Below are 26706 nucleotides of genomic sequence, written 5' to 3'. Positions count from 1 at the left end.
AATTCTTTGAGTGTGGTTAGAAAATTCACAAAATATGTATATTCCCTGTTTGTGTGCAAACAGAAAACTGTAGAATCCACTCATACACTCCTATAAGGCCTGAAGCAAAGACATTCATGCCAATACCTACACTACCAAAGTCTTTAGAAAAGACAGGGGAGGAATTCAGTTTTAGAAGCCATAAAATTGGAAGGCTGACATGTCACCTGAATTCCTGAGTTATGAAACTGGCCAGTAGCACATAAACACACACATTCACATCACATAAAACTAGATACATGAGAGCACCTTTTAAAATTTTCTCAATTATCTCTTTTTGACAATATACAGGATAAAATGTTTGGATAAAAGAGCAAATACAAATATCCAAGAAACAAAGCAGAGTGAGATAAATGAGCCAAAATATGCATGGATAGAGATAAACCCATGTGAAGAGGCAGGGTTCCCAAGGAGTTTTAATACACCACTCCTATTTAACAAGATACGCCTATGAGAGAGAGAAAGAGAGAAATATTTGGTCTTATTTTGTTTGTGCGGAACTTTTAATATTTTTCTCTGTGAATGCTTAATAACTTGAGTCTGTGAAATAAATTAGCAATAGAGAGAGTTATGGCTTCAATCTGAAATGTGTCCCTAAATCTCATTTTTGAAAGTTTGATTCCCAATTTGATTGGATCATGAGGGCTCAGATTTCATAAGTAGATTGGTCCACAGATTCATCATTTGAATGAGAAATTAGGAGGTGGTAGAAACTGTACGAGGCAGGGCCCATTGGGAGGGAATGGGTTTTGAATGAATACTTTTGGGGATTCTATCTTGTGCTTGTTCGTTCTCTCTCTCTCTCTCTCTCTCTCTCTCTATCTATCTATCTATCTATCTATCTTTCTCTCTCTTTCTGTCTTTCTCTCCCTCTATCTCACCTTCCCATATTCCCACCTGTGATTCCCATCTACAATGTGTTGAACTACTTGCATCCACCATGCCCTTCCACCATGATGTATTGCCTTACCACAGGCCCAGAAGAAATGGAGTCAGCCAACCACACACAGAAACCTCTAAATCTGTGAGACAAAATACATGTTTTATTCTCTAAGTTGATTTCTCCAGGTATTCTGTCCCAGTGACAAAAGCTGACTAACATAGAAAATTGATGCCAAATAGAGAGGTCATTCTTGTGACAATACTTGACCATGTGGCTCAGAGCCTTTGGAACTGGTTTCCAAGAAGAGTTTGGAAGTTTTGGTGATACAGGCTAGAAACCTCCTAGAAAGTTAGACACAGAGCTTAATGGACAATTCTGGTATGAGCTCAGAAGACCAGAATGCTGCTCAAAATTCACAAAGTACACACAGTGCTGATGAGTTTCCACATGGGAATGAGGACACTATTGGTAAATGAACTAGAGGCCATGTGTGTCACATTATGTCAAAGAACTTGTCTACATTTTGTCCATGCACTGAGATTTTTCTGAGATACGCTGAGAGCATATTAGGAATTAGTTGGGCCTCACCTATCACAGAACATACATGCCCCTGCCTGAATGCTGTATTGCGTTAAAGGTGACAAACTAATTAATTAGATGGAGAATATTTCCAGGGAAGACAGCATTCAGGCAGGGGCATGTGTGTTGCTGATGGTTATGAGTCCCATTTCCTGTAAGAAAAGAGTAAGAAGCTGAGCAGAAAGCTTTGAACAACTTTCAGCTTGGCCAGAAAAGCAAAGGTACAATTGGGCCCATGGAAGTTGACACTAAAGAGATTACCCCTACTAAAGGAAAGCGAAGGACTATGCTCGAGGACAATGAGATGCTTGGAGGGCATATGAAGCATTAGTTGGGTCCCACCCATCACAGCTCAAGGGTGTAAAAGTGTAACTGTTTCTTTTTTTTTTTTATAATTTTATTTTTTTATTGGTTGTTCACAACATTACAAAGCTCTTGACATATCATATTTCATACGTTAGATTGAAGTGGGTTATGAACTCCCAATTTTACCCCAAATGCAGATTGCAGAATCACGTTGGTTACACATCCACAATTTTACATAATGCCCTATTAGTAATTGTTGTATCTGCTACCTTTCCTATCCCCTACTATCCCCCCTCCCCTCCCCTCCCATCTTCTCTCTCTACCCCATCTACTGTAATTCATTTCTCTCCTTGTTTATTTTCCCATTCCCCTCACAACCTCTTATATGTAATTTTGTATAGCAATGAGGGTCTCCCTTCATTTCCAGGCAATTTCCCTTTTCTCTCCCTTTCCCTCCCACCTCATGACTCTATTTAATGTTAATCTTTTCTTCCTGCTCTTCCTCCCTGCTCTGTTCATAGTTGCTCTCATTTTATCAAAGAAGACATTTGGTATTTGTTTTTTAGGGATTGGCTAGCTTCACTAAGCATAATCTGCTCTAGTGCCATCCATTTCCCTGCAAATGCAGCAAAAGTGTAAACTGTTTCAAAAAATTTTGGTTGAAAAGAGACCCTGTGATGCCCTATGTGCAGAGGGCCATCTAGGGAATTGTGTCCTTGGGATGCCTTTCCCCATATTCAGCCATCCAGGCACTCAGAGATCACACTGTCATGGTCCCAGGTGTCTGGGCTACTACCTCCACTGGTGGCAAACCTTGGCATTATCCAGGTGGTGCTAGCTTGGCAGAAATGCAGAATGTCAGAGTTATGGGGTCATGGAAGATTCCACTAACATTTCAAAAGAAAGCCTAGGGTCCCAGGCAGAGTGTGACAAGGTTGGAATCCATGAGAGCAGCCTCTTAGTGGATGACATATGAAGCTGTGAGAATGGAGCCAAAACTGCAGTGGAGACCCAGGGACTTAAAGATGCCAGGAAAATGGAACATCTGCCCAGGAAAGCTGTAGGCAGCAAAGACAGCCAGCCCAACAGAGAGGCCCTGTGTGCTGGAGAGGCCCCATGTGCTGCGACCAGCAAGTCCACATAGGTAGGACTGCCCCAGCTCTTTGGAATTCACATTTCACTGTCTCGTGGCCTAGTTGTTTGACATGGACCAACAGGATTTCATGATTGCCCAGCTGGGTTTCAGTCTTGCTTTGACCCCATCATTTCTTCCTTTGTCAGCATTTCTCTTTTTTGAAATGGAAATGTTTACTTTGTGCATATCTCACCATTTGATAACGGGAATGTGAAACACACTTTATTAATGTTGACAGAGGCTTACACATAGAGTTGCCTTGAGTCTGAGAAGACTCTTTGGACCTGGACTTTTGGGCAATGCAGAAACCATTAAAAGTATAGGGAACAACTATATAGAACAACAATCTTCCCTGCTTGTTGCTTCCCAAAATGTATAACTTTTTGTTTTCTGCCCTAACTTAGATAATATCTACCAATGTTTTATAATATTGGTGTGTCTGCTCTGTCTTCAGAACAATACTCTACATTCCAGAAAGACCAGATATGAGGTTATGCTACTTATAGAATTTATTATTTTCTAATACATTTTTCCTATATATCCCAAGATTGTAAAGAAAATCAAACAAGAATATTGGGGAAACATGTTGAAAGATAAAAATGTATTACAAATATCATAGGCTGTTAAACTACTCAATGCGTAGTTATTTAGCAATTTGGAAATGCAATTAAATGGTAGTAACAAGAATTGCACTGAGGTGGTGGTGATGGGGTACCCAGCCTAAAACCCTTCTAGTAAGAAAACATACTTTTAAAACTTACAGACTTCCTCACAGTGCATGCCCCTGGGATGGGATACTCTTCACAACAGTTGAGTAAAGTTCTTTCAGTTAATTCTTATACATTCCCAGCCATTATTATATATATTTTTTTAAATTTTGAGACAAAGTCTCTCTAAATTGCTTAGGGCTTAAGTTGTTCACACTATCTTTGAACTTCCAATTCTCCTGCCTTAGCCTCCCAAGTCAGTAGATTGCAGGCATGCACCACTTTGTCCAGCTATTTCCCCCAAAATGTATAACTAATGAAATAAAAAAGTAGATGGGGACAGCACATGCCCTCTCCCTTGCCTGCCTGCTCCTGCCTTCTCCCTGCTGCCATAGTGCCTAGGCCAGGAGCATCCATCCTCTCTCCTGGCATCCCTGCACTCATTGGCCCTGGATGAAAATCCTGTTTGACACCCAGCAGCTGCTGGATCCACCAGGGTCCTTTTCCTAATGACTGTGCCTCGGAAATGAACTGCTTCCTCCTTCAATGAGGCTGTTGTCCTGGACCAAGGAGAATTCAACAGAAAGGGGTTCTTTTTTGGGGGAGGGCTGGTGGTACTGGGAATTGAATTTGGGGGCACTCAACCACTGAGCCACATCCCAAGCTCTTTTTTGTATTTTATAGAGAGACAGGGTCTCACTGAGTTGCTGAGTGCCTTATAGTGGCTGAGGCTGGCTTTGAACTCACAATCTTCCTGCATCAGCCTCCAGAGCAGCTGGGATTGCAGGTGCAGGCCACCACACACTGCCAGGGTTTCTTTTTTATGTGGCCAGGTCTCCTCAGGCACTTCAAGATCTAAGAGCAACACAACTTTTCCTCCTCTAAAATCATTCCTGACAGGTCTTTTGGTTACACCAAAGAAAAAGCTGAACAAACCACATCACTAAAAATTTATTCACAGCTAATAAGACTTTTGATGTTTTAGGGAAAGAAAAAGAAAGGAAAAAAAAAACCTGTCTGGAATGTGCAAGCTGAAAATGACATCAATAGCTCCCTATAGTGATATATTTTATATGTGTATATATTCATATCACATATAAAGAGAACCCTAAGAACATCTTTTGAAGTGTTTATGGCGAGCTATGTGATATAATCTCCTTCTTCACCTGACCCAAAGTATTCATTAAAATTTGCAAAAAGTACTAACTCTTACAGTGTGTTTTGTTGGCCACATAACAAAAGAATACATAGGAAAATTAAGTGTGTGAGGGAAGGGGAGAAGGGGTAATGCAGGGTAATAGATTTCATGAATAGAATCCAAGATTGTTATACGTATGAAAATGTTTGTGTATGAAAATGTCAGAGAGGAACCCATTATTTTTTCAATTAATATGCACTACAAACTATAATGAAACTTTTTAAAATATACTTTTTTTTAGTTATAGATAGACCCAATAACTTTCTTTTATTTATATTTATGTGGTGCTGAGGATAGAACCCAGTGCCTCACACATGCCAGGTGAGCATTCTACATCTGAGCCACAAACCCAGCTCGTGAAAAGGTTTTATTAAAATATTTTGAACAAAGCAAGAACTGTAGAACCAACTCACACAGCCCTGGGAGACCAGAGCAACGGAAAGAAAACATAGTAATCACATAGCATAGTATCACCTTCAACTTCCTGGCTCTTTGCAGGACAGACATTGAGAGGATGGCAGCATCAGCATTCTCCACGGGTGGAGTTTTGGTAATGTGATGAAGATCACCTTTGATCACTTGAACAGGTCCATGTGAAATCCTGAAATCTTTTCCAATTAACTATAAATATTCAGCAAAATGTTCTAAGATCACCAATTCTTTGAGTGTGTTTGGTTAGAAACTTCACAAAATATGTATATTCCCTGTTTGGGTGGAAAGAGAAAACTGTAGAATCCACTCATGCACCATCAGAAGGACCAAAGCAAAGACATTCATGCCGATACCAACACTACCAAAGTCTTTAGAAAAGACAGGAGGTGTTCAGTTCTTGAAGCCATAAAATTGGAAGGCTGAGTCATGAAATTGGCCTTACACACAAATATTCATATCACATATAAAGAAAACCCTAAGGACATCTTTTAAAATTCTCTCAATTTTCTCTGCTTGACAATATCCATGATGCAATGTTTGGATGAAAGAGCAAATACTACTATTCAAGAAGCAAAGTAGAGTGAGATAAATGAGCCAAAATATGCATGAGATAGAAGATAAACCCATGTGGAGAGGCAGGGTTCCCAGGGAGTTTTAATACACCACAACTTCACTTGTTTAACAAGGTACACCTATTAAAGAGAAAGACAGGGGGGGGGGAGAAAAAGAGAGGGAGAGAGAGGCGGGGGGGGGGGGGGGGACGACGGGGACTGAGGGAGAGAGAAAGAGAAAAATTTCTGTGCTCTCTTCTGCAAACCTTCTGGAAGTTTCTTTTGTTTTTGTAATTCTGAGGCTGCTTGTGCATTTTGGAATTGGTCACGTGAAGAACGATGTTGGTATCAGAGAAGGAGCTATCCACTTGAGAGCAAAAACATAGAGATATAAGACAGAATAAGTTGAATAGAAATCCTGAGTACCTGAATTTATAAGATGAGCTTATTAAATTCCATCTTAAAACACACACAATGTCAAGTTCCTTTTCCTGGTCTTAATTCTGTTCTACAGTTATATAAAATATCACCATTACAAGAAGTTTCCTGAGGGAACAAAGGAAACTTCCTGCCACTTCTTATAAGTTATTGTTTCAGAAAAAGCCTGAAATGTAAAACATTGACATAGGGGCTGGGGCTGGAGCTCAGTGGCTGAGCCCTTGCCTGGCATGTGTGAGGCACTGAGTTCGATCCTCAGCACCACAGGGAAATAAATACAAATAAGAAAGGTACATTAACAACTAAGAAATTTTTACAAAAAAAAAAAAAAATTGACGTAAAAATTCTGCCAGTACTTGAGTAGTTTGTAGTAAGCCAAATTGTGGTTCAAGGTGGACAAGTGGTCCCTTAAAGATGCACAAATATGTGTGAAAAATCAGACCATTTACAAAAAAGGTATTTCTGCTGTCTGAGTCCTTTCTTCATAGATGTGATTGGAAGCAATTAAGAATGATCTCAAAAGCTGTGAACATATTTCATACAGTGGTCAAAACACGGAGTTGCATATTTCAAAAAACAGGCTGAGGCTAAGAATATCCTTCTGATTAAATAAATTTAGGTGAGGATAAGATGTGTAATTGACAACAATATTCCAGATGTTCAATACCCAATTTTAAATCTTGAGGATAAATAGCTTTCAGCCTGACTTATGATGAACAAAAAACTCTAAGGAAACTCAAAAATGCAAGAAAGCATCCCCAAGGCCCTGATGGGAGCCCAGCTGCACAGCCAAAACCATACTCTCAGAGTTTCTTTTTAACATTGAGTCTGGGGGCCCACTGCACATCCTGACAGGAATTCAATTGATCTTGAGCATGGCCTAGTGTGAATTATTTTTAAATATTTTAAAATAATCTTTAATTATTTTAAAATATGGGATTGATGGCTTCAGTGAAGTCTTTACTCTTCATGATCCTAGCATGGAAACATCCTATTCATCCTTCAAAGACACTGCAGTGCTTCCATTTAACTAGAAGTACTCCAAACAAACACAGCAACTTCTGCAGTGCATGCTAATTTGTAGGATGTCCAAGAATACAGAAAAGTTCACTGAGGAAAACAGGGCCACCTAGGGGTTGAATTTGACTCTATCAAGAACTGTTTTGTGTGTCTGTGGGTGGTGCTGGGGGTTGTGAGTGCCAGGCAAGCCACTGACTGAAATCCTCAGCCCTTTTAATTCTTTTTTATTTTGAAACACTCTCTCACTAGGCTGGCCTCAACTTTGTGATATTCCTGCTTTAGCCTCCCAAGCAGCTGGAATTACAGGCATGTACCCTGACACCCAGGAGAAACCAGCTTTCAACAGGCAACCATGTCATTATCCCCTATTCTACATGGCCTTTAGCAAACTCCTCAGAGGCTTTAGACCACAAGTCACAACCTTAAAAGAAGTAGGGGAATTTTGTATGGTACACATTCCCAATCGTGTGCAAATGGATGTATGAGGCGTTCTAGCAAAAATAACTCATGTCTGTCTATATAACAATAATTATTCGTGTTATGATGCATGTTATAAGTATATAATGCAATATTATATAATAATAAGCATTATTATTATTATGTACCACTAGAATGGCCATCCTATGTATCAAAAAGAGATGAGGAGTTCCTTGTCCACTGGGTCGAGAGGGCAACAACACAGAGTAAGGAAGACATTGATAGTGACCTCAAAGAAAGGGAAGTGGGGCCAGAGATTGGGTCCCACACCAGTGAACAAGACCAGTTCAGACATACAATAAGCACCAGGGATCCCCGATGCCCTGATCAGAGCCCAGGGGCACAGCCAAATCCATCCTCTTAGAATTCCTTTTTAACATTGAGTCTGGGGGCCCACTGCACATCCAGACAGGAGTTCCATAGATCTTGGGCAGGGCCTAGTAGGAATTATTTTTAAAACTTCCCTGCACGTGACCCTTCTGTGTTCTGAGGTTCAAGATCTGCATAGCTACTGCTAGTCACTTTTTTTATTAGCCTAGAGAAAGGAGGTTCACAGAGGTCTGTAGGTTCTCATAACTGTCCAGTGTCTTGCAGAGATGGTCTGGAATTCTGGGAAAAAACTCAGAAGCTAGTACTGACATTACATTTCTTCAAGTTTCGTTTTCTCCAGCTCCAAGTTTCTATCTTATCTCTGCACATGTGCCAGCCCACGCTCACACACACACACACACACACACACCTTTTCCTCTTTCCTCTCCCCTTAATGTTTCTCTACCTGAGTTGCACAAGGGTCTGTTTGTTTTTTATTTTGAAACACTCTCTCACTAGGCTGGCCTCAACTTTGTGACATTCCTGCTTTAGCCTCCCAAGCAGCTGGAATTACAGGCATGTACCTGTAAAGATACACTAAGCAAGGTGGTCAACAACAAACCAGCCTGAGCCAGATGTTTGCTGAACCAGAACCAATGATATTTCAGAGCAATGACAGGCAAAACACTCCCTCCCTACTCTGCATGCTATCTAGCACTTTGGGAAATGGACAGCCCAAATGTTCTCTACCCATGAGAATTCTAAACACACTATCAAATAACAGATCCTTTCTAATTGATTGATATTTGGCATTTTCTTATAGCCTGAACATCTGATGACTACAGGAGAAATCCTGTCTCATTGATTCAGCAACTTGTACTTATGTCTAGCTTTGCGAAGACCTCCAGGAGGTCCCTCTGGAAGCTGATGGAATTGAAGAGGACTGCAGTGGGGATGAGCTGGGCAGGAGGGGTTGAGCAGGACCTGTTTCCATCAGGCAGTGTGACCAGGGACGCTTTCTAAGAGGAAAACTTCTTGATGCTACTCTTCTTTTGCCTTTGTTTTGAAAAGCATTAAGAGGTAACTTCTTTAGAGGAAGCATTATTTTTAATTTGGTGACTGAAAAGAATATCAGCAATCACCTTTGCTTGGCGTGCCTCAATGTGCCAAGTAGTTGTTAAGATGCTTAGTGTTTAAACTCGAAGTCTATGAACTAGGATGAGGTTGAGTGGGAATTAGAATCAGATGAAGGCATCCATGCTGGAGCAAAAGAGGATTTTCTACCTAAGGAATCTTTTTTTAAAAAATATATTTTTGTTGTGGATGGACACAATACCTTTATTTTATTTATTTATTTTTATTTGGAGGTGAGGATCGAACCCAGTGCCTCATAGCATCAGCGTGAAGCAAGCACTCTGCCCCTGAACCATAGTCCTTGCCCTCAGGAAACGTGTGTGTGTGTGTGTGTGTGTGTGTGTGTGTGTGTGTGAGAGAGAGAGAGAGAGAGAGAAAGAGAGAGAGAGAGAGAGAGAGAGAGAGAGAGATATTTGGTCTTTTGGGGGAAAGTTTAATATTTTTCTCTGTGAATGTTTAATAACTTGAGTCTGTGAAATTAACTAGCAACAGAGAGTGTTAAGTCTGCTATCTAAAATGTCCCCCAAAATCTCATGTTTTGAAAGTTTGATTCCCAATGCAGCATTGCTCAAAGTGGCTCTTTCTGCAATTGATGGGATCGTGGAGACTCTGATATCATAAGTGGATTAGTCCACAGATTCATTATTTGAATGAGAAATTAGGAGGTGGTAGAAACTGTAGGGTATAGGGCCTAGTAGGAGGGAGTAGGTTTTGGATACATAACCTTGGGCACTCTATCTTGTTCTTGTCTGTCATTCTCTCTCTCTCTCTATCTCCCTCCCCCCGCCCTACCCATGCACCAGTCAGTGCTTCCCATCTGCAATGTAGTGGGGTCTTCTCCTTCACTATGCCTTTCCACATGATGAGGACACAATACATAGGAACCCAACCTCTCAAAAATGCAGCACATTTAGGTAAATTCCTATTCAGAGAATTACATAATGCTATGCCATATCTGAACAATCCCTGTTTCCAGATGGGCAAACAGGAAGCTGAGGGGAGACATGACTTATCCAAGTTCACACAGCCATCTTCACAGGTCCTGCTGCCATAGTCTCAGGGGACTGACTCTGCAGTAACTCCCATGTCCTTGCCCCTAAGGGTCCTGCAGGCTGAGAGACAGGAATTCACACCTCAGGACAGTCTCTGTCACCAGCCTTCTCTTAACCAGTTCTCAAAAGGAAACAAAAAAGGAATCTCCATCTCCGCTTAAGTTTCAGTTTCTCTGAGCAGAAACTTGCCAGTTTCACTTTCCACTTCCAGATTCCACTCTCCTATTGTACGGAGATGTGGGCAGATTACATTATCTGTGCTTATAAAGCCTTGTCCTAGGTTTCATTAGGAGAATTTTACCTACAGACAGACCACCAGATCTCTGAAAAGCCCACTCAACTGAAAAAACTGTAGAACTGCAACCTCATTCACAGCAACCATGAGGTGAGAAATTCTCTGCTTTTTTACCCTCATGTCTAACGGTTTAGAAGCAAAATTACTAATCAATACTACCTCAACAGGTTGATTCTCGAGCATCCTAAACTTTCTATTTGAGTATCTGTTCATAGACTAATATGTGTGTGTGTGTGTGTGTGTGTAACATGAAAGTGCATTATAGCCACAGCTAAGCTGTTGTATTAATGTAGGCAATTTCACTTCTGAGAATGAAAATTGAACTTACATAGCTACATTTATGCAATTCCCTGAAGAAGGGTAGGACAGAGGAGAGTTTCACAAGAAGAGAGGAAATGAACCCAGAATCAAAAATTCTTTTTCCTCACACTATTGCCCATCTAGGGAAAAGAGATCCGCTTCTTGGGTTAGAGACCTCTCTTTCTCCTCACTCCTCATTTTGGTGGGAAAGGACCCACACAGTAGTGTGAGGTTCAATGGAGCCTCCCAGATGTCTGGGGAGACACTGTGGGGATGGGGTGAGAGGCTCATGGCCTTCCTCTGGAGACTCCTCAACTCACCTTCTGAGGGGCCAGCTCTGATGAAGCTCTGAGTAGACTGAAGGTGAGCACATCACGTTTCCTGGGGCTGCCCATTACCTGCAGGTCCTTGGCATCTACCTGTCCATGGGTCTTGGCTGGAGGTCTCTGCTTGGGAACATCCACATCTTCCTTATCAGAAAGGTCCTTTGGGAATTTCTCTATGGCTCCAGCTGAATCTTGAATCAAGCAACTCCAGAGATCAGCAGATATAATTCTTTGAGTTAATATTGACTTGCAAATGTGATAAACCCAACCTGATCTTTTATTAAAATTGGAAGCCCTCTTGCCACAAAGTCATGAAAAGCTAATTTCAGCTTTACTATAAATTACTGCAAATTCTGAACCTGCTTGGAATGCCTGCCCGTGCCTTGAACTCACCCATGCCTGGCTCTCTGACCAGATAGCAGCCCTCTCTGAAACTTTAGTGACACCTCATAAATATTGGCCTTCCCTGGCCAGACAATGACCCTCTCTGAGGCTCTAATGGTCTTCATAAATTCTGATGTTGGGGCCAACAAAAAATGTAAACTACCATTAGTGTGATGCTTGTCAGAGTTCTGTTATCTGTAACCCCCCCTTTGTGTAACTTTCTGGGCTATAAAGCTGGGCTGTAGGAAAGGTGGGGGGCTGTCTTGTTCCCCGCTGTTTTGGGAGGGAAAGGCAGCCCAGCCGGTCGAGATAATAAGCTTGCTTTAATTTGATTTTAATTGGAGTCAGTGGTCTTTTCTTGCGTCCTGGTCTAACAAATGTCCCTTCTGAGAAAAACTTGGAAGAGGCAGAATTTCCAGAAACTACAAAACCACAGGTCAACCCTCTGCCAAATATTGACTTGGAACTGATAATCTAAAATGAGAAAGAGTAATAATACCAAAGGATACAAGGTAGCTATCTCATTCAGAATAATTATTCAATGCTAATCTGTTTTCTAAAACTATTTTTAAATTACTACATTGAATCCTTAAAAGTAAACTATGAGGCAATTTTTTATCCTAATTTTACAGAGGTGTTGTCTGACTTAGATAAGCTAGGATCACCCAGTCCACAAGAGGTGGAGCTGAGATATGAGTAAGACAGTGTATTAAACTGTTAAGCCAGTTTCTCCAAAAGAGTTACAGTGTGGTTTCCTGACATCATTTTAGATGCCATCCTAATCAGTTGTTCTGTTTTGATAGTTTAATGTTAATTTCAATATGTGCCACGACAAAATGTGTATAAAATAGTACTAGGACAAAGTTTGCCATTTTAACATTTCAAAGTCTAAAATTTACTAGTATTTATCATCTTCCTTGTTTTTCTCCCCACTCCCTGGTTGAGCTTCAGTGTCCCTGAAGCTCCCCAATTCCTGTTCTCCCTGCAAGGGGTCTTGCTGTCTTTTCTCTGGGATCTGTTAGTGAGAACTTGCTTCTGTTATTTCCCCTGCGTCTTGGAGTGGCTGCCTCAATGTCTCTCCTGATGGACATGTCTGCAGTAGAGAGTGGTTACTTTGTTGTGAAGAAAGTAGAGAAGGTCCAACAGAAGCCACTGGATGGTTTTCCAGTATAAAGAGGTTTGCTGTGAGGGGACAGGGGACACCTGGTCATGGGTCAGACACATAGGTATTGGGCTATACACCAGGATGAAGAAGTAGCCACTGAAGGCACACTGCAGATATCCAGGAACAGATACCATGAAGTTACATCAGAGCAGGACTAGAGTTTACAATCACACTCAGGAGAAATCTCAGAACCAATGAAGAAGAAGAAAAAAAAGTTGAACACTACAATGTCCTTTTGTCCTGTATCCCTTCATCTGCCATAAATTTGCTTTTTGGAAGGGGGCAGCACTGAACATTGAACTCAGGACCTCTCTCAGGTGAGGCAAGCACTCTACCATAGAGCTACATTCCTAGCCCTTTTTCACATTATATTGTGATAAGGGCTCTCACTAAGTTGCCCAGGGTAGCCTCAGACTTGCAGTCCCCTTGCCTCAGCCTCCTGATAAGCTTGATTACAGGCACACACACCTACACTTGGGGACCATCATGATTTAAAGGCTCTTCCCTATTGTAACATGTATCAGCCTTTGTTGCTTTCCATGGCTGAATAATATCCAGTTGTGTGGGAATATGAATCTGCTTATTCATTTATCAATTCATGAACATTTGTGCAGTTGTCACCTTTGGCTATAGACAGTGCTGCAATAAACATCCATGCACAGGTGTTGCTTTTAAACCCGTATCCAATTGTTTTGAGCATCAATGTATGCTAAAGATACATCTCATTTTAACTAGTGAATGCAAATATTTTCTATCATTCTGGGAGCTCTTTTATCAGTCTGTTGATGGTGGACTTTGATGCACAAATTTCTTCATTTTGGTCAAGTCCAACTCATCTATTTTTCTGTTGTTTCCTGTGTTTGGTTGTCACAGCCAAGAAAGCATTGCCAAATGCAATGTCAAGAAGCTTTTCCCTTATATTTTTCTCTGCAAGTTTTATTGTTTTAGTCTAACATTTAGCTTTTTAATTTATTTTGAGTCATTTGGTATACTAAATAAGGTAGAGGTGCAACACACTGTTGTACAACTGATGTTCTAGTTTTTCCACAACAGTAGTTGTAAAGAATGTCCTTTATCCCAGTGAGTGGCCTTGACATGCTTGTCAAAGTTGCTTCATCAGTGTTCTGAACTGAATCCCCAAATCACAAGTTCAAATCTCTAAATATTACCTTTAATGTGACAGTCTCTTGATACAGAGTCTAGAAAGAGATAGGAATGACTGAGGGGAAATATTTAGGATGAGGCCTTACTTCTCTAGGGCCAATGTCATTAGAAGAAGGTAAAGAGATACTTAAGTTGTCTGCATCCACGGGCAGGGAGGGATGGCCAAGTGAAATATAAAGAAAGTGGCCACTGGGCTTGGGTTTTGGCTCAGTGGTAGAGCGCTTGCCTAGCATGTGTGAGAGTTCAATTTTCAGCACCACATATGAGTTAATAAAAGGTATTGTGTCTGTCTGCAATTAAAAAATATTTTAAAAATAAATAATTCAAGTGGCCATCTCTAAATCAGTGGCCTTCCATAAAGGAACCATAAACAAACACTTTTACTTGCAATTCTATCATACAGAACTCTGAGAAGTATTCTGCCACCACATGCTTTGTTATTATGGCAGCCTGGGCTGACTAATGTAATTCTACAGATAAGAGTTTATTTCCAGGGTCTCTCTTTTCTTGGTCTTTGTGTTTCTTATGTCTTTCATATGGTCATTATGCCACACCATAATGTTTGGATTTGTATAGTTTTGTATTCACCTCTGAAATCAGAAAGTGTGAGAGGTCCAGCTTTGTTCTTTGATCTCAAGATTATGTTGGATATCTCAGTGCCTTTGTGTAATGGTTAATCTGCATTGCCAACTTGATTGTGTGAAGATTATAGGTGTGTCTATCGGGTGTGTCTATGAATGAATGGCATGTGCGATAGCCTATCCAAATGGAGAACCTCCCTACATATGGGCAAAGCCAACCAATAGGATGATGGCTTAAATGGAATAAAAGTTAGAAAAACAAAGAGGCAGAAGCAGATACAAGTTGGATTCTTCCTAAAATTCTTCTTGATTGCTGGTACCATATCTGAGGATATCAGACTCTCTCTTCTTTACTTTTCTAAAGCAGACTGACAGTGATTCTCCAGAAGGCTTAGTGCTCAGACTAGAATAGCACCATTGATCCCTCTTGATCTGAGGCTTCAGCCTCTTGGACTGCACAGCGACTGGTTTTCCCAGCTCTCCAGCCTACAGATGGCCATTGTGGACTATCCAGCTTCTGGTTGCATAAGCCAACCTAATAAGTCCCCTTTTTATAATCATACTTCCTGTTGATTCTGTTCCAGAGAACCCTGACTAATACACTTTGAGACACCATATGAATTTTAGGATGAAATCTTCTACTCCTGAGAGAAACTTTCAGTGGAATATTGGTAGGGATTGCCCTGAACTTGTAGCTCACTTTGGGCAGTACTGACAACTTAGCAATATTAAGCTTCTGGCCTATGAACTTGGGATGTCTTTCACTTTTTCGTGTGACTTCTGTCTTTCAAAAATAGCTTGCAGTGCTCAGTGGAGTCTCCTTTTCCTCCTTGATTGAGTTTATTCTTAAGCACTTCTTTCCTCTCCTTGCTATTGTAAATAGAATTGTTTTCTTCATTTCTTTTGAATTGTTCATTGTGTTTAGTAACACAATTGAGTTTTGCATACTGATTTGCATTCTTCTACTGTGCTTCATTTGTCTAGTAGTTGTAACAGTTCTTGTGTGGTCTCTTTAGACTCTTGTACATATAATTTATGTTAATTGGCAAAGGGAAAAGCCAGAATCCTTACCTTGTTCCAGATGCTGGAAAAAAAGATTTCATTGTTTATTTTTTTAAATTGATTTTATTTTGTTAAATACATGACAGTGGAATGCATTACAATTCTTATTACACATATAGAGCACAATTTTTCATATCTTTATATAAAGTATGTTCATGCGAATTCATATCTTTATATATGTATTTTGTATTTTTTGCATTACAATTATTATTACACATATGTACCACAGTTTTTTATCTCTATATATTACGTATGTTGACAACCAATTTGTGTCTTCATACATGTACTTTGGATAATGATGTTCATCACATTCTACCTTCCTTGCTAATCCCCTATCTTCTCCCTTTCCCTCCCACCCCTCTTTCCTAGAATTCATCTATTCTTCCCATGCTCCCGCTCTATTCTAGATTCCTCCCATGCTCCCCTTCCCTACTTCACTATGAGTCAGCCTTCTTATATCAGAGGAAAAAAATTGGCATTTGTTTTTTTGGGGATTGGCTAACTTCACTTAGCATTATTTTCTCCAATACCATCCATTTTCCTGCAAATGCCATGATTTTATTCTCTTTTAGTGTTGAGTAAAATTCTATTCTGTATATATGTCACATTGTTTTATCCATTCATCCACTGAAGGGCACCTAGGTGGGCTCCACAGTTTAGCTATTGTGAATTGTGCTGTTATAAACATTGATGTGGCTCTGTCCCTGTAGTATGCTGTTTTGAAATCCTTTTGGTATATTCCGAGGAGAGGGATAGCTGGGTCAAATGGTGGTTCCATTCCCACATTTCCAAGGAAACTCCATACTGCTTTCCATATTGGCTGCACCAATTTGCAGTCCCACCAGCAATGTATGAGTGTGCCTTTTCCCCCACATCCTCACCAACACTTATTGTTGTTAGTCTTCATAATAGCTGCCATTCTGACTGGAGTGAGATGATATCTTTCATTATTTCTTCATTGAGGTTGATATTAGCTGTGGACTTTTCATATACAACCCTTATTGGGTTAGGACATTTCCTTCTCTTATCCTGACAGGGAGATAAATGTTGTTGATGGGTTTTCTGAAAACTGACTCTTTTTCTGTGACTCTGCTAATGATCACTTACGTTTATGGTTTTTATGTGTTGAACCACCCCGTTGTATAACATTCTCCACTTACCTAACATTCTTTACATTACAAATTAACAGTTGTAAGACTCTAAGGGGTACATTAGGATATGATGTAGTGTATCTTCATCTGCATCTTGTGGTGCTTTCAGAAGTTTATTTTGTGAAAGAACTGTAGAGCTGTACACACATTGTGGTAACCAAAGCAATTAGCTTGTGTTGATACTATACTAGAGTTGTAAAAGTTATAATTACTGGGAGAAATTGGGTATAAGATATACTGGATCTCATCACAACAACCTTTCATTTTATATTTATTTCAATGTAAAAAGTTAAGGGGAAAAAAAAAAAGCCAAGCTCACAGTTTCTTTTCTGTAATTCCAAGCTATCAGGAGGCTATGCCAAGAGGAACCCAGTCTGGGCATTTTAGAAAGACCTTCTTTTTTTTTTTTTTTAAGATGAGATTTGCTTTGACATTTTTTTAAAGAGAGAGGGGGAGAGAGAGAGAGTTTTTTTAATATTTATTTTTTAGTTATTGGCAGACACAACATCTTTGTTTTGTATGTGGTGCTGGGGATCGAACCCGGGCTGCACACATGCCAGGCGAGCGCCCTACCACTTGAGCCACATCCCCAGCCACTAGAAAGACCTTCTATCAAAATAAAATACAAAGGGCTAGGGATGTAGTTTAGTGGTAGAACTATTGCCTAGAATGTATGAGGACTTGTGTTCATTTCTCAAAGGGGAAGAAAAGCCTTTGTCTCCTATTATTCTCAGTTCAATGGCTTTCATTTTTGTATCCACACACTTTATAGTCCCAAAGTCGATAATGTTCACTAAAGTTCCACATTTCTAATCAGTCTTTCTTACTTTTTACTAATAGTTAAATAAAACCTTTTTACACAGCTTATGTGTTTTCCTTAAGTAGGGAAAAATGTTAAAAGTTCCCAAAGGCCAGGGTGTCAAGTGCCATTGTTATCATAATGTTACAAATGTGATTCTAATAAATGGAACTGTGACTTGCTTAGAATGTGCTGGAACAATGCTATGAAGCCAAGCAAACTACAATCACTATTTATGCATAACTTAAAGATCTAAATACATTGATGTGGCTGCATCACTCTAATATGCTGATTTTAAGTCCTTTGGGTGTAAACAGAGGAGTGGGATAGCTGGGTCAAATGGTGGTCCCATGCCACGTTTTCTGAGGAATCTCCACACTGCTTTCGATAAAGGTTGCATCAATTTGCAGTCCCTCCAGCAATGTGTGAGTGTGCCTGTTCCCCACATCCTCACCAACATTTATATTTGCTTGTATTCTTGAAGATTGCCATTCTGACTGGGGTGAGATGAAATCTTAGAGTAGATTTGATTTGCATTTCTCTAATTGCTAAGGGTGTTAAACATCTTTTCATATATTTGTGGATCAATTGTACTTCTTCTGTGACGTGTCTGTTCAGTTCCTTAGTCCATTTATTGATTGGGTTATTTGGTTTTTTGGTGCTAGAGTGTTTGAGTTATAATATATCCTGGAGATATATCAGAGGTGCAAGTGGTAATGATTTTCTCCCTTTCTGTTCGCTCTCTCTTCATGTTATCATTTTTTTTTTTTTTGCTGAGAAGAAGCATTTTAGTTTGAATCCCATCCCATCTATTGATTATGTTTTAATTTGTTCAAATTAGTTATACATGATACAACAATGCATTTTGATTCATTCTACACAAATGGAGCACACCTTTCATTTCTCTGGTTGTAGACAATGTAGAGTCACACCACATGTGCAGTCATACATGTACCTAGGGTAATGATGTTCATCTCATTCCACCATCTTTCCTGCACCCATGTCCCCTCCCCTTTCCTCTCTCTGCTTTGTGCAATCAATGTTCCTCCATTCTCCGCCTCCCCCTCCCCTTATGGATCAGTATCCACTTATCAGACAGTACATTCAGCCTTTGGGTTTTGGGGATTGGATTACTTTCCTTAGCATGATATTCTCCAGCTCCTTCCATTTACCTGCAAATGCCATAATTTTATTCTCTTTTAATGCCGAGTAATTTTCCATTGTGTATACCTACCACAGTTTCTTTATCCATTCATCTGTTTTAGGGTATCTAGATTGGTTCCACAGTTTAACTATTGTGAACAATGATATAGCTGTGTCACTGTAGTATGCTGATTTTAAGTTCTTTGGATATAGACTGAGGAGTGGGAGAGCTGGATCAAATGGTGGTTGCATTCCCAACTTTCTAAGGAATCTCCATACTGCTTTCCACAGTAGTTGTACCAATTTGCAGTGTCACCAGAGTGTATGTGTGTACCTTTATTTTCCCCACATCTTTGCCAACATTTATTATTGCTTGTATTCTTGATAATTGCCATTCTGACAGTGTAAGATGAAATTTTAGAGGATTTTTGATTTGCCTTTCTATAAATATTAAATGGGGGGGAGAAATAAGGGGTTGGAAGGATAGTAGAATGAATCAATATTATTACCTTATATAGACACACATTAACTATAAGACTGGCAGGATTCTACACCATGTACAACCAGAAGAATGACAAATTATACTCCATTATATATGATGTATCAAAGTGCATTCTACTGACATATATAATTAATTAAAACATATTTTTAAAATTATTTTAAAAATCTGAATACAGGTGAAACTTTCAGTTTGCACTAATATTGTAGTAGATGTTTTAGTAGATGTTTCACTGGGGTTTTCCTTATGGCTGTTCCTCACCTAACAGATAAAATCCACTTTTGTTTCACAGTGAGAAAGCACATGATCATGGGATCCAGGACAAGCTGGGGCAGTTGAGATGTCACTTCACGTGGGGGCTGGAAATTGAAGACAATGCAATACCAGATTTAGAAAGTAGGGTCATGGAAGAGATTGAGTTCCTAGACACCAGACCCAATGTGGGGATTCACAACCTCCTGGCCTATGTGAAGCACCTGAAAGGCCAGGATGAGGAGGCCCTGCAGAGCTTGAGAGAAGCTGAAGACTTGGTCCAGAGGGAGAACACAGACCGGTCAGACCTGAGAAGCCTGGTGACTTGGGGCAACTGTGTCTGGGTGTATTACCACATGGGCAGATTGGCAGAAGCCCAGACATACCTGGACAAGGTGGAGGACACTTGCAAAAAGTTTGCAAGTCCCTCCCGCTACAGGCTGGAGTTTCCTGAAATGGAGTGTGAGGAAGGATGGGCCTTGCTGAAGTGTGGAGGGCAGTATTATGAGCGGGCCAAGGCCTGCTTTGAAAGGGCTCTGAGAGTGGAGCCTGAAAACCCTGAATTCAGCCTTGGGTTCGCCATCTCCTCCTTCCAACTGGATTATGATGATGAAAACGTAATTTCTCTAGAGCCCCTGAGGAGAGCTGTCAGCTTAAACCCAGAAGATGCATATGTTAAGGTTCTTCTTGCCCTGAAGCTTCAGGATGTAGGACAGGAAAAAGAGGGAGAAGGCTACATTGAGGAAGCTCTGAACAGCACATCCTCCCAGTCCTATGTCTTTCAATATGCAAGCAAATTTTACCGAAAAAAGGGCTGTGTGGATAAAGCTATTGAGCTCCTTAAGAAAGCCTTGGAGGCAAGACCGGACTCTGGCTACCTGCATCACCAATTAGGGCTTTGCTACAGGGCAAAACTGATTCAAGTAAAGAATGTGAGAAATATCAACCCTAGAAGGCAGATAAGAGAAAATGTGGACAGATGGGTTCAATTGGCTATAAAAGAATTCCAAGAGACTCTAAGACTAAGGCCAAGATTTGAGATGGCTTATGTTCACATGGCTGAAATGTATGCAGAAAGAGGCCAGTGCAGATTGGCAGAGGAAAATTTTCAGAAAGCATTATGCATGGATAACCTTGCTGACCACATACAGCAAGACATTCATTACCTCTATGGCCGTTTCCTACAATTTCACATGGGATCTGAAGACAAAGCAATCACCCATTATTTAAAAGGTCTAAAGATAGAAGAAATGTCCTTTGCCAGGAAAAAACTGATAAGTGCTCTAGAAAAACTGGCTAAAAATCGTGTGAAACAGAATGTGAGTGTTGTGGAGAGTGTCAGCCTCCTGGGGCTCAGCCATAAATTAAAAGGGGAAGTGAAGGAGGCCCTGCTGTGCTATGAGAGGGCTCTGAGGCTCACTGATCAGCTGAACCCTGTGTTTTGAGGAAGGGACCCCACCTCCCACTTCATCTACTCACAACTAAATAGAACAACAAGCTTCCCTGCTTGCTGCCTCCTGAAATGTATAACTGACGAAATAAAAAAGTAGATGGGACAGCACATGCCCTCTCCCTGCCTTTCAGCTCCTGCCTTCTCCCTGCTGCCTTAGTGCCTAGGCCAGGAGCATCCATCCTCTCTCCTGGCATCCCTGCACTCATTGGCCCTGGATGAAAATCCTGTTTGACACCCAGCAGCTGCTGGATCCACCAGGGTCCTTTTCCTAATGACTGTGCCTTGGAAATGAACTGCTTCCTCCTTGAGTGAGGCTGTTGTCCTGGACCAAGGAGAATTCAACAGAAAGGGGTTCTTTTTTATGTGGCCAGATACTCTGAGGCACTTTAAGATCTAAGAGCAAGACAAATGATCAAACAGAAGACTATAAAAGGCGAGGCCTTGAGAAGTTCAGTATAGCATTCTAGCCCAAGGTCCATTTGTCCGGCCCCACTATACCCTAGACCTGCTGGTCAGTGGGCCCTTTATACAACCTTCTCATCATTTAACCTTTCATTTTCATGTGTCCAGCTGCTGGAAAATCACAAGGGAGCTATGTGATCCAAACACATAGCTGGAAATTTATTCATAGTTACAAAGACTTGATGTTTTAGGGAAAGAAAAGCGAAGTCAAAAACCTGTTTGGGATGTACAAGGTCAAAATGACACAAATAGGTTTATACCATTTTTTGGTGTTTATTAGGTGGTATGTGATATAATATTTTTTACCTGACATAAAAATATTTCAGTAAAATTGGCTAAGAGCATCAATTCTTTGAGTGTATTTTGAGTAATATTCTAAAAAGATATATATTCTCTGTGTAGAAATAGAAAACTATAGAACATAAAAAGGCAGCCATGACAATTCAAATATCACCAAGTCTTTAGAAAACACAGGGAAGATATTCCCTTTAGAGGGCATGGGATTAGAAGCCTGACTTATGTGACCTGGATCCCTGAGGGATGTTAACCAATGGTGGGGACTGGGAGTGGGAATGGGTTTGTTTGTGGCATTCATTTCACACTTGGGGAAGCCACAAGTGACACATTTTTTATTTTGTTGATACTTAACCAAGAACAAATTTAGTAAATTAAACCAGAGGAAACTATTAGAACAGAAATATTGTTCTTTATTGTGTGTGGGAGGAAAAACAAAGTATGACTTAAGCTCACCAGGCCTCTCTCTGAATTTGTTACCATGCCTGTTGCAGAGTAACTTGGAGGGGGAGATTTGCCTCTACTCAGAGAATTAATCTATATGAGAACTTGAGGGCACATCTGTACTCATTGGAAGATACACACAAGGTACTTCTGGTTGTCACACTAGACAGCTCTTGGTTTGGCTCAGTTTTATAGTTGTTGGTAAATTGAAGGCCATTGTTTCGGAGCCATTGGATGGTTTAGGCAAAAAGATTATGGGCATTTATATCCCCTTGGCTGAATTCATCACAAATGTAATGAAGCTAGTTGGGAAGTTGTCAGAAAGTGTGATTTCAATGCACCAAACTCACTCATCAATGAATATTGAAACATCCCCAGTACTCCAGGAACTGGAACCAAAATCAGTTTGCTAGCAACCAGTGTTTGAGTTTCTACAAGTTTGTGTGCATGTATGTATATGTGCATGCACGCAGGTGTGAGTGTATATGAACTTGGAACAGCAAAAGGTAACTTCTCATATAATCTCTTTTAAACAAAATCAGCTCTCAGACAAATAAGAGGCACTTGATAAGGCATAATGGGTTGGTTGACTGAAAGTCTTGTGAGTGCTACTTTTGTGTAGCTCATATATGCAATATGTAGCAGAGAAGAACAGAGGACCAGGAATACAGGACTGCATAGCTCTCTCTGCTTACGTGAAAATGAAGACTATGGAAGAATACATTAAACTTTGCAATGTTTCCTGGTGCAGAAGAGAGCGGAAAAGAAAGAGGAACTGCAATAAAAGACTTCTCTGTACTCACTTTTGGAACCATGTCAATGTTCTATGAAATTCTTATTTTAAAAGCCAACCACATATGTATGCAATTCATGAATTTATCTTTTTATTTTTTAGTTGTAGTTGACACAATATCTTTATTTTATTCATTATATGTGGAGCTGAGGATTGAACCCAAGTGCTCTACTGCTGAGCCACAACCCCAGCCCACAATTCATGAAATGTTTAGCAATTAGTTACGCTGATTGCATTTTTATCCAACAACAAAGAAACAGAGAAATTGATGGATAGATAGAGAAATGAGTGGATTAATACATATGCAGTAGAGTAAACAAAATAAAATGTAAAATGTAGACTCTAGGTGTGTGAGTGTTCATTGCAAAATTCTCTCAGCTTTTCTGTTTGACAATGTACATTATAAAATACTTGGATAAAAAAAAAGGCAATACTAATATCCAATTAGTAAAGCAGACTGAGTGACACAAAGGAGCCAAAATGTATATGGAATGGAGGACGAAACCACACACAGAGAAAGGATTTCCAGGGATTGGTAATATACAGCAATTTCACTCTACATATTTAGTAGGATGTATCTTTTTACAAAAAGAATAGGGAAAATTCTTCCACTCCATTTAGCACTCATTCTGAAGGGTTTTGTTGGCTGTCAATGTGTTTTAGAATAGACTCCATGAAAATGAGTTGTTGTCACTTTAAAAAGGATTGCTCTACTTGGGAGCAAAGATGCAGAGAGCTAAGTTGAACGCAGTTAAATAGAAATCCTGTGTACCTGAATTTATCAGATGAGCTCATTACACATCATCTTAAAATGCACACATAATATCAATTTCATTTTCCAGGTTTTCATATTGTACTACAATTATACAAAATATCACTGTTGGGGGAAGTTGGTTGAAAGGTATACAGGAACCTTGCTGCTGCTACCTATGAGTTACCACAGTTTCAAAAAATGAGTGAAATACTAAAAATGACACAAAAACTCTATTAGTACTTGAGTACTTGCAGTAAGACAAACTGCAGGTCAAGTTGGGATGAGGGGGTCCCTTGAAGATCTCTAAGAAGGGGTGAAAATTATCAGACCATTTGCAAGAAAGGAGTTTTGTATTCTGAGTGCTTTCTCTTTGGTTGTAATTGGAAGCAGTTTAGGAATAATCTCAAAGCCTCAAGTACATATTTATATCTTGGTCAAAACAATGAGTAGTATATTCTTTAAAAAAAAACGACATACCACAGTGGTGCAGCCACTTCAATATTCATAGCAGCATAATTCACAATTTCTAAACTGTGGAACCAACCTAGATGCCCTTCAATAGATGAATGGATAAGAGAAACTGTAGTACATATTCACAATGGAATATTATGACATTAAAAGAGAATAAAATTATGGCATCTGCAGGTAAATGGATGGAGCTGGAGAGTATCATGTGAAGTGAAATAAGCCAATTGCACAAATCCAGAAACCAAATGTTCCTCTGGTAAGTGGATGCTAATCCATATGCGGGGCATGGAATGAGTGGAGGAATTTTGGATAGGGCAAAGGGGAGTGGGAGGGACAAGGAGATAAGAAAGATGATGAAATGAGGTGGACATCATTACCCTAGGTACATGTATGATAGCATGCATGGTGACTACTTTGTTTACAGAGAAATGAAAAATTATGCTCCATTTGTGTACAATGAATCAACAAGCTTTCTACTGTCATGTGTGACTGATTACAATTAACAATAAAAGAAAAACAGGTTGTAACATTATTGTACAATGGTTACTTTTCAGTTACACCACTCTTACTCTGCTAAAAATTGGTTAATTTCTCAATGTAGGTATCCTCCTAATACCATGTTATTTTGGAAGAGAAGATTATTAGCAAGGATGTGAGTGGTGGTGGGTGGAGGTCAATTAACAAAAATAAGGATTAAAACAACAAAGAATAAATAAAAAACAGGTTGTAACTAAGAATATCCTTATGATTGAATCAATTGGGGAAGTGTGATGTGCAATTAACAGAGATATTCCAAATACTGAGTGCCAGTTTTTAAATTATAAAGAGAAATATTTATACATCTGACTTCATAATAAAGTGAAAACTCTAAGGAAAATCAAAGACCCTGAAAAGCATATATGGGTTGGCGACTGCAGTTAAGCCTTTCCTGATCCTAGCATGAACGCATCCTGTATGTCTTCTGAGATCACTAAATTGCTTTTGCTTTGCTATAATTACCACAACAGTAGCTTGGGCAATGCAGGCTGTTGGAAAGGGTGAGCCCAATGCAGGAAAGTCGGCTGTGGGAAGAGCGCCACCTAGGGGTTTAATTTGTTTCTGACCCCCCCACCCCCACCCCACAAAAAAACAGATTTTCAATACTTTACTGGTCACTAGCTCTTATTTGACATGGGCTTCAGCAAGCTGGTAACAGATTTCGGGCCAAAAGTCATGACTTCTGGAAATGTGTACAGTAAGCATTTACTAATACTATGTGATTGGGTATTTGAGATATTTCAGCAGAAATGGTTCAATGTCTGTCTATGAAATAATAATGATGACGAAGATGATGACAACGATGTTGGTAGTAAACCACTCAGAACTGCATTCTTTTTCCATACCATTCTATTGAGGAACAGGAACAGAAGGAAGAATTCCTTTCCTGCTGTATCGATGTGGAAACAAGGCAGAGAGTAATACCTAGATAGAAGTGGGAGCAGGGATTGTGTCCCATACCACTGAACAAGTTCCTTATAGCTGAACATTTGCTGAATACAGGATAAAACCTGTCCCATTAATTCAGCTCTCTGACGGCCTCAGGAAGTCCCTGTGGAAGCTTATGGCATTGGTGAGGACGGGAGTGGGAGATGAGCTGGGCAGGAGGGGTTGAGCAGGAACAGCATCCATCAGGCAGCATGTCTAGGGATTTCTAAGAGGAAAACGGCTTCCATCTGCTCTTCTTCTGCATCTGATTTGAAAAGACATAGGAGGTAACTTTTTTAGAGGAAGCATTATTTTTAATACAATGACTGAAAAAGAATAACAATAACTCAATCACCTCTTTTTGGCATGGTTTTTTAGAGTCAGCAGCTAGAACGAGCAAAGGAGATGGAGAAAAGAAAATTCAGATTCTACCTCTGGGTGGCACCATAACCAGGTGCTGCATTTATAGGATTAGTCAGCTCCCTGTCAGTCTGGAGAGAATGGATGTGGTCTATGCTGAAAAAAAATTTCCAATGTGACAAAACTGGCACAAGCACACTAAGCTGTGGTGGAAAGCCTCAGTAACTGCCCCAAATACATAATACACGAGGAGAGAGGTCCCCAAGCCAAATATAAAAAATTTCCATTGGGCTGGGGATGTGGCTCAAGCGGTAGCGCGCTCGCCTGGCATGCGTGCAGCCCGGGTTCGATCCTCAGCACCACATACCAACAAAGATGTTGTGTCTGCAGAGAACTAAGAAATAAATATTAAAAAAATAAAATAAAAAATAAAAAAATAAAAAATTTCCATGTGGGTGACTCCCCCAGCTGGCCCTTTCCTCTCTTGAAGGTGGCTTGCTTCACACGAGTCTTCCACCTCCAAACAAACTTCCACATCGCCAAATAAATATTTTTTTATTTTCTATGATTCTTGTTTAAAATCTTTCTTTCAAGAAGACAAGAACTGAGAAACCCTTCACCTGATAATTTTCATGTGCCCAGTAGTGTCTAAATGTTTGAACTCAAATTTCACAAACTATAGTTGAGATTGAATGGGAATTGGTATCGGAACAAAGGGGTCCAACTGGGTGCAGTGGTGCATGCCGGTAACTTGGGAGGCTGAGGCAGGAGGATAAAAATTTTGAGGCCAGCTCAGCAATTTAGCAAGGTCCCCTGTAACTTAGTGAGACCCT

At 40.1% G+C, this 26706-nt stretch overlaps 1 protein-coding gene across 2 annotated transcripts in view; it reads left to right on the top strand.

The window, feature by feature from the left end:
• The window catches only part of Ifit1b (interferon induced protein with tetratricopeptide repeats 1B), a 31092-nt gene extending 7920 nt beyond the window's left edge, over nucleotides 1-23172 (top strand). The window contains exons 1-2 of one of the 2 annotated variants that reach the window (XM_078038549.1): nucleotides 10464-10645; nucleotides 19422-23172. In XM_078038549.1, the coding sequence (XP_077894675.1) occupies nucleotides 10641-10645; nucleotides 19422-20826 (1410 nt within the window). In that variant the 5' untranslated portion in view covers nucleotides 10464-10640 and the 3' untranslated portion in view covers nucleotides 20827-23172. Of the gene's footprint in view, nucleotides 1-10463; nucleotides 10646-19421 lie in introns of those variants that run through there. The other variant, XM_013362142.4, reaches the window with a different exon arrangement.
• The last annotated feature ends 3534 nt before the right edge of the window (nucleotides 23173-26706 follow it).

Source organism: Ictidomys tridecemlineatus, chromosome 1, assembly GCF_052094955.1.
Source record: "Ictidomys tridecemlineatus isolate mIctTri1 chromosome 1, mIctTri1.hap1, whole genome shotgun sequence".
In the NCBI taxonomy this organism is placed as follows: Eukaryota; Metazoa; Chordata; class Mammalia; order Rodentia; family Sciuridae; genus Ictidomys; species Ictidomys tridecemlineatus.
This window is presented reverse-complemented; position numbering and strand designations above follow the sequence as displayed.